At 34.7% G+C, this 13,903-nt stretch overlaps 1 protein-coding gene across 1 annotated transcript; it reads left to right on the top strand.

The window, feature by feature from the left end:
• Window positions 1-2,057: 2,057 nt before the first annotated feature.
• LOC129755039 (carboxypeptidase B) lies at window positions 2,058-3,588 on the top strand. The gene is made up of 3 exons (XM_055751338.1): window positions 2,058-2,226; window positions 2,308-2,523; window positions 2,586-3,588. Exons 1-3 carry the CDS (start codon window positions 2,159-2,161, stop codon window positions 3,529-3,531), a joined length of 1,230 nt encoding a protein of 409 aa, XP_055607313.1. The 5' UTR covers window positions 2,058-2,158; the 3' UTR covers window positions 3,532-3,588.
• Window positions 3,589-13,903: the final 10,315 nt, after the last annotated feature.

Genomic DNA, 13,903 nt, shown 5'->3' with positions numbered 1-13,903 from the left:
ATTTGTTGTTCATTTTTTAAATTTATATTATCCCTAGCTGACTTAAAATTCCGAAACCCCCCTTCCCCCCATACACGAGCCCTTGGCACGGGCCTGACAATTACTATCGCTCTAGCACAAAATTTTACTTCGGAAGTCCGCTCTTGTTTACGAGTTTTGATCACCGCCGGTTGTTGTTATCTTTTTCAGTTGATATTTTTCGGTGATTGTTGAGCCAAATAATAACAATTTCTTTACGTTTCGGCCGACTGGACAATTTCAGCCATCTTCAGAAAAAAATTGTGTCGCCGCGTACTTCCGCTACGGCTGTCTGACTAAATTTAAATTTAAATTTAGTAAGACAGCCGTAACGGAAGCACGCGGCGACACAATTTTTTTCTGAAGATGGCTGAAATTGTCCAGTCGGCCGAAACGTAAAGAAATTATTATTATTTGGCTCAACAATCACCGAAAAATATCAACTTAAAAAGATAACAAGTCCGGTCATCCGACTTTCGACAAGGAAAAATGAAAACACTAGTCGACCAACGATGTTTCAGATTTTTTGAAATACACAATATCAAGGTAGAACAATCATTGTCCTTGCTGACTGTGGCCTATTTTTATGATTTTCTTTTTGGAAATTGAACTTTGTTTATTGCGTTCGGAAATTCCCTGGATTATCGCAATCGTTTCACGGGACACTCTTCCACTTTTAAAGCGGCAAACCTCTCTAACGGCTATAGTAAGCTATATATTACTTTACAAACCTGCACATTTTTTAAAATCTTTGTGACAAAAATTCTTGATGTTTGGTCTTATTTGCTCTTTGAAAGATTTAAATAAAACATTGAAATTTATAAAAAATAGTTACCTCGAAGAAATAAAAAAGGAGCAGTTTTGTAAGACTTCAAAAAAGTCTAAAAATCTTCGAAACACTTTAGACAGAAATAACTTTTCCAAATTTCCCTTAAGAGCAACCCTCTAAAAATAAATTAAACTATATTTGAATCTTACACATTATTTACTATATTTATACGCATTTTCATCTAAAAGATTTAAACACACACATAGCTTTATATTATATCATTATTTACTCTTTTGATTTGTTTTGTTTTCAACATTTAATTACATAATATTTCTTTTGTCTTGTCCTCATAATAATAAAACAAATAGAAGTAGGGAATCGGATTAGTTGATACACTATTACTTGAAAAATTTTGTAAACTATTTCCAACTAGCAAGATTTCTTAATAAAGGCAAAATAAACAAGCCGAAACGTCGAATGTAGTAAATAAACATTGTTTTATGATTTTTTGAGACTGAAACCGAGAACCGAGAAACTGTTTCAACATTTCTGGATCAATTGATAAGAAATTTAAATATGAAAAAATATTTTCAAAAAGCTCAGTATTCAACACTTCTTACGCCAAAGTTTCATGAAAATGTAAAAGAACTATCAGGAAGTAATTAATTTTACAAACACCTCGATGAATAAATCATTTCATTCACTTTGTAAACTAAAATGTTAACAATCACTTAAAACTTAACTCATATAAATACCTGAGAACTGCTATGATAAATGTCATGCAACCTCACGCCACAGGAGAATTAAAAAAAACTTTAGTTATAGATATTTAAGGAGAAAAATTAATGACTCTCACATTGTGTCTAACAAATCAGATTTAATTTAGTTCAACTATATGATAACATAAATTTTAATCACTTTAATAACTTTAATAACTTTAATAATTTTGACTAGCTAACACTCTGACTCATAGAAAAATCAGTATAAACACCGACATCTTCAGAAGCCATTGTGCCAATCGGGATTTTCCAGTGCCTTGCTTCCGAAGACAATCTGGCAGGCACGTACCCCACCCAAGTCCTATTCACATTCCATTAAAGGAACCACTCGAGTCCTACTATCTGGATTAGCCCGGCATATTGAAAACCTTTGCGCGCGATAACTACTTACGGCTAGATAAGAGAAATCTCGTGTTTGAAATCATTGATTACAGCTAAAGTCTCAATAGTTTTGAGAATAGTAAATCTAGAATATATAAGAGCACTTTGAACTGTGAACACTATCATCAGTTTGCTACAGTTGTTCAACGATAACGGTTCAGCTCCAGTTTGGCTTGTTTTCATAAGAACTCAATAGTTGTGTAACGTTACAATGATTCCAAGGATAGCCATACTGTGTGCCGTTTTGGCTTTGACGGCCGCCAGCCGTTCGTATAATGGGTTGGTATTATTGAAATAAATACTTAACAGCATGTTTCCGGCAATCGGTTATAATTTGTTTAACTTTAACTCTCATTGTAGCTATAAAGTTTATAACGTCAATCAACAAAACGAGCAACAAATGGCAACAATCCGTCAGTTGGAGCTCTCGAACCCTCATCTGGACTTCTGGCACTTGACCAAACGGGTGGGAGATTCGGCCAAGGTTATGGTGGCTCCAGAGCACCAGCAGGAGTTTATAAATGCCCTCAAGAGCCATGGAATCACTTTCACCGAGTTGATCCACAATGTTGAAAGGTATTTATAAAATAATGCAATTTCTGAATTTCTGAGTGCTATAACCAAAATGCGAATTTCAGCACAATTGATCATCCTAGTCCTAAACGAAAGCTTTCGCGATCAGAAAACATTCTTACCACCTATCTGAGTCACGAAGCCATCAACAGCTATCTGGATGAATTGGCCACTAAATATGCATCCTCGGTGAAAGTTCAGGAAATCGGAACTTCCCACGAGGGTCGATCAATGAAGACGATTACCATCAACGAGAAAAAAGGCAATGCCGTAATCTTTGTGGATGCTGGAATTCACGCCCGCGAATGGATCGCTCCTTCGACTGCCCTCTACGCCATCAACCAGCTCGTGGAACACGCCGATAAACACCAGGACATCCTCGCGAACCTAACCTGGATCATCCTTCCGGTAGTCAATCCCGATGGCTACGCATACTCTCACTCGGATGAACGCATGTGGCGTAAGACTCGTAAACCATCTGGAAAAAAATGCTTCGGAACCGATGCCAATCGGAACTTCGATTTCCACTGGGGTGAGGTCGGTGCCTCGGCCTCTTCCTGTTCCGATACCTTCCGTGGCGAGACTGCATTCTCCGAACCGGAAACTCAGCACGTACGAGATGCTCTCCTGAGCTTGAAAGGAAAGTGCAAGTTCTATCTGACGCTGCATTCGTACGGAAACTATCTGCTCTATCCTTGGGGATGGACCAGTGCTCTTCCGGAAACGGTTGACGATCTCGATGAGGTGGCCCAGGCTGGCGCATCGGCTATCAAACAGGCAACAGGTGGCCGTTACGAGGTGGGTAGCTCGACCAATGTGCTTTATGAAGCTGCCGGTGGAAGTGATGATTGGGCGTTTGCCGTAGCCGAAGTTCCGATCTCGATCACGATGGAACTGCCTGGTGGTGGAAGCGGAGGATTCAATCCGCCGCCATCGCATATTGAAGAAAGTGTCAAGGAGAGCTGGATTGGTATCCAGGCAATGGCACTGAAGGTGGCTCAAAAATATTAGACAATGTGCTGTGATAATTATCTGGTTTAAATATAGATATTTTAATGAAAATTTTAACTCCTGATGAATTCATTATACTCCCGAAAAAACATTTTTTAAATTTTTATAACAAATACGGGACCTGGGAAAAAAGACGTACTCTGTCTTGGCCGCTTCGGCTTTACTTAATATTAACATTTAACACTTAGTACCGAGATGAGAATCGAACCCACGCCATTAGTGGACCAGCGGTTACCTTTTTACCACGCTAACTATTCGACCACCGAGATGTACGAAATAGTAATATATTTTCAATCAATATATTGAATGCTAAGTAACTTGTAAAAGATGTCCTTGCTATCATGCTAATCCGAATATCTAACAGTATGAAAATCTGATTTTTTGAAATACATTTCACTAAAATGAGATGTATTGAAACAGTGTTTGAATTATTTTCAAAGTTTTTATGCCACATTTAGCTCTTTTAGTTCACAATTTGCTTAAAATGGTGTATATCGTGGTGCCAAAATTAAATACAAAACTGAGCATTGTCCATTTGAGCTGAAAATTGATAAGAGTCATCTGGGCGGGTCAAGGAACAATTTCACTAGCTTACAGCATTTTTTTTAGCTGAAGATCAATTATAATGTAAAATCGGGCACTGAATCCGAAAATGAAATTGAAATAAATCTCAGTAGAACAGTTTTTGAGGTATGCTTCAAATATGAAATTTTGGAAAAATAAAAAAGTACTTCTGCTTATATTCACATATCTCGGACTGCATAACATTGATTTGAAATATCTTTTTTGTATATTGAAGATGTATAATTTGCTATCGATCAACTGAGCTTTAGTTTCGCGTATGATCAACAATATTGTTGATAATAATGAAGTTGTGATAGAAAATATATAACGAGAGGCCCGACACGCTTCCGGTTTTAATCAGGTGGCTTAAGCGCCACTTCCGTTTGGAAGACCACCTACCCTTTCTTATCTTGCCCAGCTGATGAGACTCGGTCGCGAGTTCCTTTTGATTCCCGATTTTGGGAAAGAAGCGGAAGGGACTCTAAAAAGGGAACCGTACTTCGACCCCTAAGGGCCGCCCCGAAGTCGAGAAAAAACCCGGTAGGAATCCGTGGAAATGGGAGTTAGCTGTTCGTTACGAAAGCAAGCTAGGGGAGCTTATCATCGGACAAGACCAAACTCCTTACCTGAATTATAGAAGAGATAGAAATCGATTGGATTTGCGGCCAATCTCCGCAGCAAAGAAACAAAATAAATCCCGAACAACGAACAGCGTGTGACTCCCTTTCCAGTTATCCCAATCAGACTATCATAATTAGAACATTCGCGTTTCGCTTACAATAATTATTTACGAAAACATAGCAGGTATAACAATCGCTAGAGAATATAGGTGGGTTCTGAAATAAAATCTTTGGTGCTTATTCTGCGAGTCACGTGACGTGGATTTGTCTGGTCAACATGATTTGCCGTCAGTGAAATTTGCCGTCGCTGATAGTGATGAAAACTCCGGTTTGTGGATTCGGCGATAAAAATACTTGAATGGTTTTATGATGCTGTTAAAAATTTTAATTGAATGTCACTTACGAATTATTTAATAATGATTTAAACAAAAATAACGTCTTAAAAATTATTCTTCCAATTCCCTATAAATTGATTTACATAAATATTCTTTCCTTTCCTATCCATAAAGTTTTTTCTCCGTGTAAATCGCATCCCGTTCGTCGCGTGCACTGTGAACGATCCTGAAAAATGTTCGCGCGAAATTCATTTCAGGTTCATTCAAAAATCGCTCGCTCGCTCGCTTCCGTGCACTGTGTTTCTGCCCGAAGAGTTTCTCGTCGGTAAACACGATATTCTTCAACTTTACTTCCGCGGCCCTCTTCAGCAGCGCCTTTGCTCTTTTTATCCGTTCTAGTTTCTGCTTCACCATAAGGTCTTGAACCTTTTGGATCTTGTAGGGCTTGGTCTGAAGTTTATCTTTCAGGATCCGAGGGAGACTTCGATCCGATATGTTGAGATCCTCTGCCAATTTAGTGGCACTACGACGAAGATTTCTCTTAACACGTTCGTCGCCACGCTCATTTTGGTAGTTTTACTAGCCGGGCCCGAGAAATTTTCAGAGAGAGAAAGCAAAGAGGGAGAACTCCCATATTTGAAACGTGTGGCGAGGCTGAGCGGTAAACTCAAGTAAGAGAGCGTCACACGCTTTTTGATGTGACGGGGCCCCCCAGGAAATACACCCGTCACCCGAATATGGGTGCCGTGGCGACGAACGTGTTAAGACGCTTTTTGACGATCTTCGCCTTGGCAGGTGTCACCACTCACCACAGTAGGTTGGCGTCCCCCACCAACTGTACGGTATACAAAACTTCTGCACACATTTATATTAAAGAAACTACAGTAAACAAAGAAGCGCATTCTGATCCCTTTTGAAATAATGGGCTTGCAACCCTGCTGTAGGGCTGCCTTTAAGACTGCTTGGTTTTGCTCGATTGGAATGACACTGACAGAAAATCAAAAATTCCAATCGTGACATTTCGTCTCTTTGTTTACTATAGGCTCGTTAATTTATATCAGACAGCTCACGAACCTTCTGCCGTTTGCCAGCTAGGAACAACAGCGCTACGTTTCTGTTCGAGATCCAAAAAAACAAAAGTAACACTTACATTCAATGATAGCTAAGACTTAATGTAAACAAAGCGACGAGGGGCCGTTCAATACTGTTTCGTGTGCAACGAAAAAATTTCTGTTGAAGTAATGTATGTAGCAGTTCAATTGCCGGACCCTGTATATGTATGTGTCCGTTCGTACTGCGTTTGGACGTAGAATAACTTCTTATGGCAAAATTAGTCTGATCCTAATCTTAATCCTTGCAGAGATTTGTTTGTTACCAAAAAGAATCGAACCAACTTAGTTGTTATGTCGCGGTAGTGTTTACTGCTGATATGCACAATTTAAGGAAACCCTAATTCTGGATCGGGTTTAGGTTGCGGAGCAGGTTCAGACTAAAGAAAGTGTAGTTTAGCAATTTTTAGTGTGAATAAAAAAGGAAAATTATGAATAAGATGCCGCTGCAGGTAAATTAAATTGCAACCTAAAATTAACCGTATGCAATTATAAAACCCTAATCAACTGTAGGTATAATTTATTATCAGAAAAATATTGACAAGTTGTCGTTATTTGACATTTATTTTCCTAAAGCTTTTCACCGTTTTTTTGTTCTAATTATTGAGTTTTGTATCGTTATATTGTCTATGTAGGATGTCATTGTAGTGGCCGAAATCCTCTTCGTCAGAAGACGCCATGTTTTCAGGCCAGTTTCTTCCGAGTCGAAAACCGTCGACTGCCTTCGTCAAATCTATTTCCTAAACTGACTCTCTTCTTGCTCAGCATCACGCATCATGGCCAGCGTTGCCACATTTAAATCTGTATTTTCGAGCCAAAAAATCTTTTTAATCTGTATAAAATCACAAAAATCTGTATTGAAATCTGTATCGAAAATTTTCATTCCGGATACTTACGCTGAACTACGGTGACCTTTTAATAATGCGTAGTGAACTCATTTGAATAACGTTGCTCATTACTTTTTTTTTTTTTTTTTTTTTTTGTTTCGATTATAGTCGTTTTACCATCTTTATGGCATTCGCGACTTTATCAACGTTGCAGTTGGCGGATTGTTATTGAAAAACTATCCGGTACAACTGTGTTCGATGTTTGCTCTTGGGCTCGAACTCGCGGACATCGGCTCAGGAGACAACAGACTTGTCAACTGAGCTATATCACAAGCCCGATTGCTCATTACTGCGAGCTACTATTTGTGCGACATGTTAAACCAGTGTTGAACCTGATATTTTGTATACGCGTTTTTGATTTAACTTTGTCTGATTTATTGTAACGAACAAAACACATGTCCGCTATATGTGAAAAATAAGGTCTCGCAAAGTTTAAGGTCAATATATTCCGTTAACCCTCATCCGCATTAGATTTCATTACCCTAATCAGCACTAGGAGTGTCAATTTGACACTCCAAGCTAAAATCGTCATAACTCTTTTTATATCGAACCGATTACAATGAAACTTATATCACTAGAAATATTATTATTTCGTCTGTCGGCTTCGCTCTCTGCCCAAATCACCACCCACCGTACCTACTCGAAGAGCAAACAAACACGTTTTGCTGGACGCGCTGCTTGTGGTTCTAGAAATTCAGGAATGATTTTACGTTTATAATTTTCATATTTTTGTGAAATCTCACAGCGTTAATTGTTGCACCTCACTAGAATGTAGATTAAATTCCCTTTTCCATGGATATAGTTTTGATTGCTTCAAACGGCGAGAAAGCACTGAAAATCCGGGTACAACCTGACGGTGGACCACAAAAACAGATAAAATTTCAATTAGTGAAAAAATCGCGCAAAGTATGGTAAGTGAGCCCTATTTTGGCATGGTCCTTTTCTTGGCATGCCAACATGTCTTTTCATGTTTTTCAGGTCCAAATTGAGCTTGAAAAAATTTGAATATATTTTCATTGCGAAGATAATAATTTGTTTCAAATCTGTGCTTACCGAATTTTTTGATTGTTTGTACTTTAATAAAGAAGTTAATTTTTTTCGATCTGCATCCGAGGAAATTATGTTGGAAATCACCGTATCAAAATCAGATGAACTCACCTTTCTAGTGCAACTGTTAAATTCACATGCGATTTCAAACGTGGACATTCATTTGAAAAATTTGCAATAAATACTCATGCTTTCAGTCAAACTCGGCAAAAAATAAAAAAAATACTAGAAAGACCAAAGAGTGAATATTTATTTAGGTTTTGAATAAAAAATTAAAACTAGTTTTGTTCTTTTTCTTGACATGCAACTTCAATCGAAATACACCACCAGTGTTGGAAGCTGGCAAAAATACATGATCATAAAAGAGGTATTTTTGGGCTGATGTTTTTCCTAAAACTTCATTTAAAACTACGCACAAATGTTTTCATACTAATTGGGTTGTATGATAAGACTTTTGCTATCAACTCAGGGGCGGTCCTAGAGCTGGCTCTTGGGGGGGGTGATTTTTCAAATTTTCAAAAATCAGTCAATAACGTAAATATATGGCGAAAAACACGTTCATTTGGAGACAGCGAGTGGGAGGTGGTTGGGAGAGGGGGGGGGGGGGGGGTTGTGGTTGGTGTTGGGCAGTTTCAAATGAGACTCAAATATTTGCTGCACACCAGACCCTTGAGAAGGAAACGTCCATGGGTAGGGGGTTTCGAATTTCAAATTTTGTTAGAAATTATAACAATACCAAAAAAAGGACATGAAATAAGCAAATTGATTTCTTAAACCATATTCAAACCCATATTCATCACACAAAGTCGAAAAAAAAATTACTATTACAAATCTAAATAAATCAACATCAAAGTATCAAATAAATTTTATTTCCGGTTAGTCATTAATAAATTTTTCAAAATGTTGATTCTTATTCTAAACCAAAAAAATAAAGTTAGTATTTTCAAAACATCAGAAACAGAATGCGAATTAAAATTTGGAATAAAGCTAGAATTTGAAGCTTCGGACATAAAAATCTGCGCACAGAAGAAGAATACATCCAATATAACACCAGATTTGATAAAAAAATTATACACGAATTCTTACAAAAAATCAGATTAGGTCATAATAGTTGATATTAATGTAAATTATCAACCATATTAATTTACATTTCTTTTCTTCAATTTCAATTGCAGAGTTGGTTGAAAAATTCCTTTGTAATGCCATCCATTTAACATTTTATTCGATGAGGAAAATATTTCCATTTTGAACTTCAGAGAATTTATTACACAATTAGGAGCTGATTAATTTTAAAATAAAAATAATTAATTTTATTGCAAGAGTGTCAGTTATCAAAGTCTGAGATAAAATCCTTTATAAATATTCAAATTCTACCAGCAATCATTATTAAAGGCAAAAAAAGTTAATTTTTGATTGTGATCGCAGTTATAACTTTATGTATTTAAAATACATCCACAATTCATCATCACAGAAAAAGTACAAGGTGGGAAATGGAAGAGTTCTTGAAAAATCAAATTCAAAACTGATCAAAATAAAAACTAAGAGTTTCAAGTTTTATTTTAAACTGGAAAAAACTGATTCTTAATTTGTTTACTTATTTGTTTACTTAATTTGTTATTCTTAATTTAGTATACTTAATAAAGTATACTTATTTAATAAAGAAATAAACTTTTTTAATGATGAATGATCTAAAAAAAATCTTCAGTTTTTGATAATTCGGAAAGACAAGAATTTCTGACATTACTAAAGAAAGTTTTTGAAAACAAAGATTTTATTTCATTTAAAAAAATTGCTGAAGTCTGAAAAAACGATTTGGTTTCTGCTTTGAGAAATTTCTTAAATTCAACGTAGTCATTACTTCTTTAACTAATAGTCGAAAAAATCTATTATTTTACAGAGTTGAGAACAATAAACAAACAGAAAACATCAATAAATTTTTTTTCACAGAAGTCAAAATTACTTGCGTTCTTGTAGAAAAAAATGTGGTATGAACCCTCATTTAAATTTTCATTATAATGTTTAAAAGTATTTTCAGAAAAGTGCAGAATTTTCTCAAATAATTTTTAACCTATTTGAAAATAATTTAGGGCACCAACATAAATCATTATTAGCTCTTAAATTCATTTCATCTCAAAAAGTGTTAATTCTGTGGCCATGTGAATGTATAAATACCCTTTTGAATGAGGATTTGCACATTAAGATAAAAAATAGAGGCTGAAATTGGGTTCTTGAAAATATATTTCAAATCAGTATAAAATTGGTAATGATTCAACCGATTTTTTTTTTTATCTAGGTAATGGATGAACTTGATTAGATGCACTTCTTCAAAAAAAAAATATTAAACTACTATGATGCACACTGCTTTTTCTCTCCCCTTCAAATTTCATTTAACTCAATTTGAGGTTTGTATTTAAAAAAAATTGAAATTAGAGAAACTTAACAAACTTTCTCTCCATACGTATTTTGATACCCTTTTAAACAGCTTATACATCCTTTTATAACACAATCTGCGAATCTTTAATATTGAATTGTTGATAAAAAGATAATTTTCGTCATTTTTATATTGGGCAGTTTGAAAATTATCAATTTAAGAACTCTTTAAGGAATTTTCAGATATAAATGTAATTTTACAAATGAAAAAAATATACACAATTTTATAGAAGAAAAAGTAAAAAAATACTCAAGTTATCTACAATATTTTTCTGGAGTACCGTCAACTAACTGGGGCAACATGCAACAATTTTCAACTTCAATGGCTTCTAAAAAACTTATGTTCACAGTTAATCCTACCCCTTATGCATCAAAAGTTGTAAGGATGATGGGACATCTAATTGGCGTAGTAAGAAAAATTATGGGTTTCTTTTGTTATTTTTAATTTTCTAAAAACCAGCGATTTTCACCCTCCATAGAAAATGGGGTAACTTGCAACAAACTTAGTTTTTAATGAAAAATCTTATGAACACGTATGAAAATTTATAGTTTTTAATATATTTTCGTTGCCTTAAAGACCATTACGTATTAAAACACCAATTGCAGTAATTTTTAGGTGTGTGGAATCTAATTTTCACATTTTTTTTTTCTGAAAATAAGGATGCTGCATACATTTAGGGGTTAAATAATACTACGAAAAATTCTAAAAGCTGAAATCATAAAAATAAATGTTTAAATGAATGAAAATTCAATGCATACAAACGCGTGATGCAAAACATTCATATTCTAGCACATGGAAATGAGATTTACAATGTGTTTCTTTGATTTGCATTTTGTTGCATTTTACCACAGACACCTAACTGAATTATAAAAATATTTATTTAAAAAAAATGATTGTTTGAAAAATATTTTTACACCAACAGTGTTGGTATAGCATTAGGAAACCAGTAAAAAGTTTGTAGATAATATTATCAAGCCAATCCGTCATACTGGGTAAAGTTTTTTTCGGCATCAAAAAATGTCAAAATTCGTAAATTTATTGCTCGATTTTTCAAATTTAAGATTAAAATAAAAAACTTAAAAAAACTAGCTTAAAATGCGAGAAATTTTGTCATCATCATTTTGTTATCATTAAAAGATAACTTTATTACAATACATTAAATAAAAAATTGATTCAGTGTCTTGTTATATAAATGTTGCATCTCACCCCGCTGTTGCATGATGCCCCGTTTGACGGTATCAATTTATCACCGCGAAACTCTCACCAAAATTTAAGTAATTCTTGTTTTGAAACAATACCTTTGGAAACCAAACATTTATTTGAGAAAGTCTTAACAATTGCTATGACTTTAAAACTGAATATTTTATTATTTTACTGAAGTATATTGCTGAATCGTGATTCGAAAAAACGAATGAATATAAACTTTTGTTTCGATTCTTCAATTACTAAATATAAATTTAATTCTAAAATAGAACCATTGAAATCTAATTCTTAGATATGCAGCTTTCGGAGCTTTATTTTCATGTATTTTCTCTTCAATTTCAACCTCTCATAGATTTTAAAATTTATTGGAACTACAAGTACGAAGTGAAAAACTGTATTTTTGCTTCATGCACTCAATATTTTCAAACATATTGTATAGGTAATTGAAATGTAAAAAAAATGAATAATAGATCATTTCTTACAGCTAATACTATTTTTCAAAAAAAAAGTCCCAATCAATTGCAATAGAAATAACAAAACTTTCAGATTCAGGGGGGACGTTCAACTTAAATTATTAAGCTGGATTTTTATTTAAAATTTTAATTATTATTGTGTGGATGAGCTGCAGTACCGGCGATATAATTGGTGTGAATTTGGAACTCCAGCCGTGTTGGTAAAAAATTAGAAAAATATCTTGAGCGGTTGCCTTGTTTCTGAGAAAATAATCGAGTGATGACGGGATATTATTATCACTGGTTTTATCTCATCTGGGAAAAATTAATACAAAGGCAAGTTTTTGGACCCTTTGTTTTAAAAACTCTTTTTGGAGGTATATTCCTGAACTCATTTTTTATCAGGTTTTGTTCATCACCTCTAATTTAAGAAGTAGTATTTTAGGTATTTTTAGAAAATTAAATAGATTTGAATGTATAGAAACGTATAAAGTATACATATATGGCAAAGATAGTAGAAACTATGGTCAGCAAATTCGAATTAAACACTGTAAGTGCCTTAACAAAAGTAATTTGGTGAAAATAGGTCTAGGAAATTACGAGTTACAGGTGTTTTAGTTTAGCGGACTGATTTTTTATTTCCAATTTAAGAATTTAGAAAATTGATAATTTTTTTTATTTAAAAATCACCCCCACGGAGTGGAAAATTTTGAAAATTCGAAAGAACACCCACTAGAAAAAGTTCTAACTTTTTACAGAAATTCCAGCGTATGTGAGTATTTTGTAACGGTTTTTTGCCGCTTGGGGGGGGTGATCACCCCGATCACCCCCCCCATAGGACCGCGCCTGTATCAACTTAAGCTTCGAAATAAGTTCGAGAACATAAGTGATTCGACTAACTAAAAGTCATATCCGAGCATTGAAAATGCAAAAATCGCAATTTGGGAACCATGAATCGAAGGTACATTGGTATGCGTGCGAACAGCATTTGCAAAGCCACGTGGTCTCCTTCAGAACACAGTGGTTCGAAATATAAAAAAAAACTAAGTTAAACACAAGACTTAAGATGTTTTTCTTATCTAAAAATTGTAAGATCGATAGCAATTTATGACTTTAGTATATAAAATACACAATCAATTGAGTTTTGGAATCGTTTTCTGTTGCTTGGGAACCATATACTCAGATTTAATTTTTTGGATTTTTGTTCTAATTTTTTTCTTGGAAACAGAAGTTGGAAGTTCAGGAAAAAGTCGTTTTCTTTCCAATTATTCCTTAAATTATTTTATGTGAGTCAAATTAAAAAAAAAAAAATTAACAAGGTTTACATTCTAAAATCTATTTGGCGTGTCAAACCACTGCGCAACGCCCCGGGCATTCGAGATGGCTCTTGCTAGAAGCTCTAATTTCAGCTAACAAATTCAAAAGGGCAAAATTTTAAAATACCATTCAAGGAATTTTTCAATTTCTTACTTTATGAAGCCAAGCTTCACAATATGAAGACAGTTGTTTGGTAGTGAAAATAACCCTATGTGTCGCAATCGCATTGCGAAATTTCCGGACTTCCGACTTTTTGAAATGAAAGCTTATTTTGTGCTTCCCTTCCAACCAAATTTCATCAATGTTTTCAAAAACCTTATCGTTGTATGAGTGAAACCCGGTGTTCTATCGTCGCATAGAACTTTACGCTCAGCTGACGTCATTCTGTCAGTGGCCTTATATTCAGA

Source organism: Uranotaenia lowii, chromosome 3, assembly GCF_029784155.1.
Source record: "Uranotaenia lowii strain MFRU-FL chromosome 3, ASM2978415v1, whole genome shotgun sequence".
Classification (NCBI taxonomy): Eukaryota; Metazoa; Arthropoda; class Insecta; order Diptera; family Culicidae; genus Uranotaenia; species Uranotaenia lowii.
Note: the sequence above shows the minus strand (reverse complement) of the source record. Positions and strands in the feature narration are given on the sequence as shown.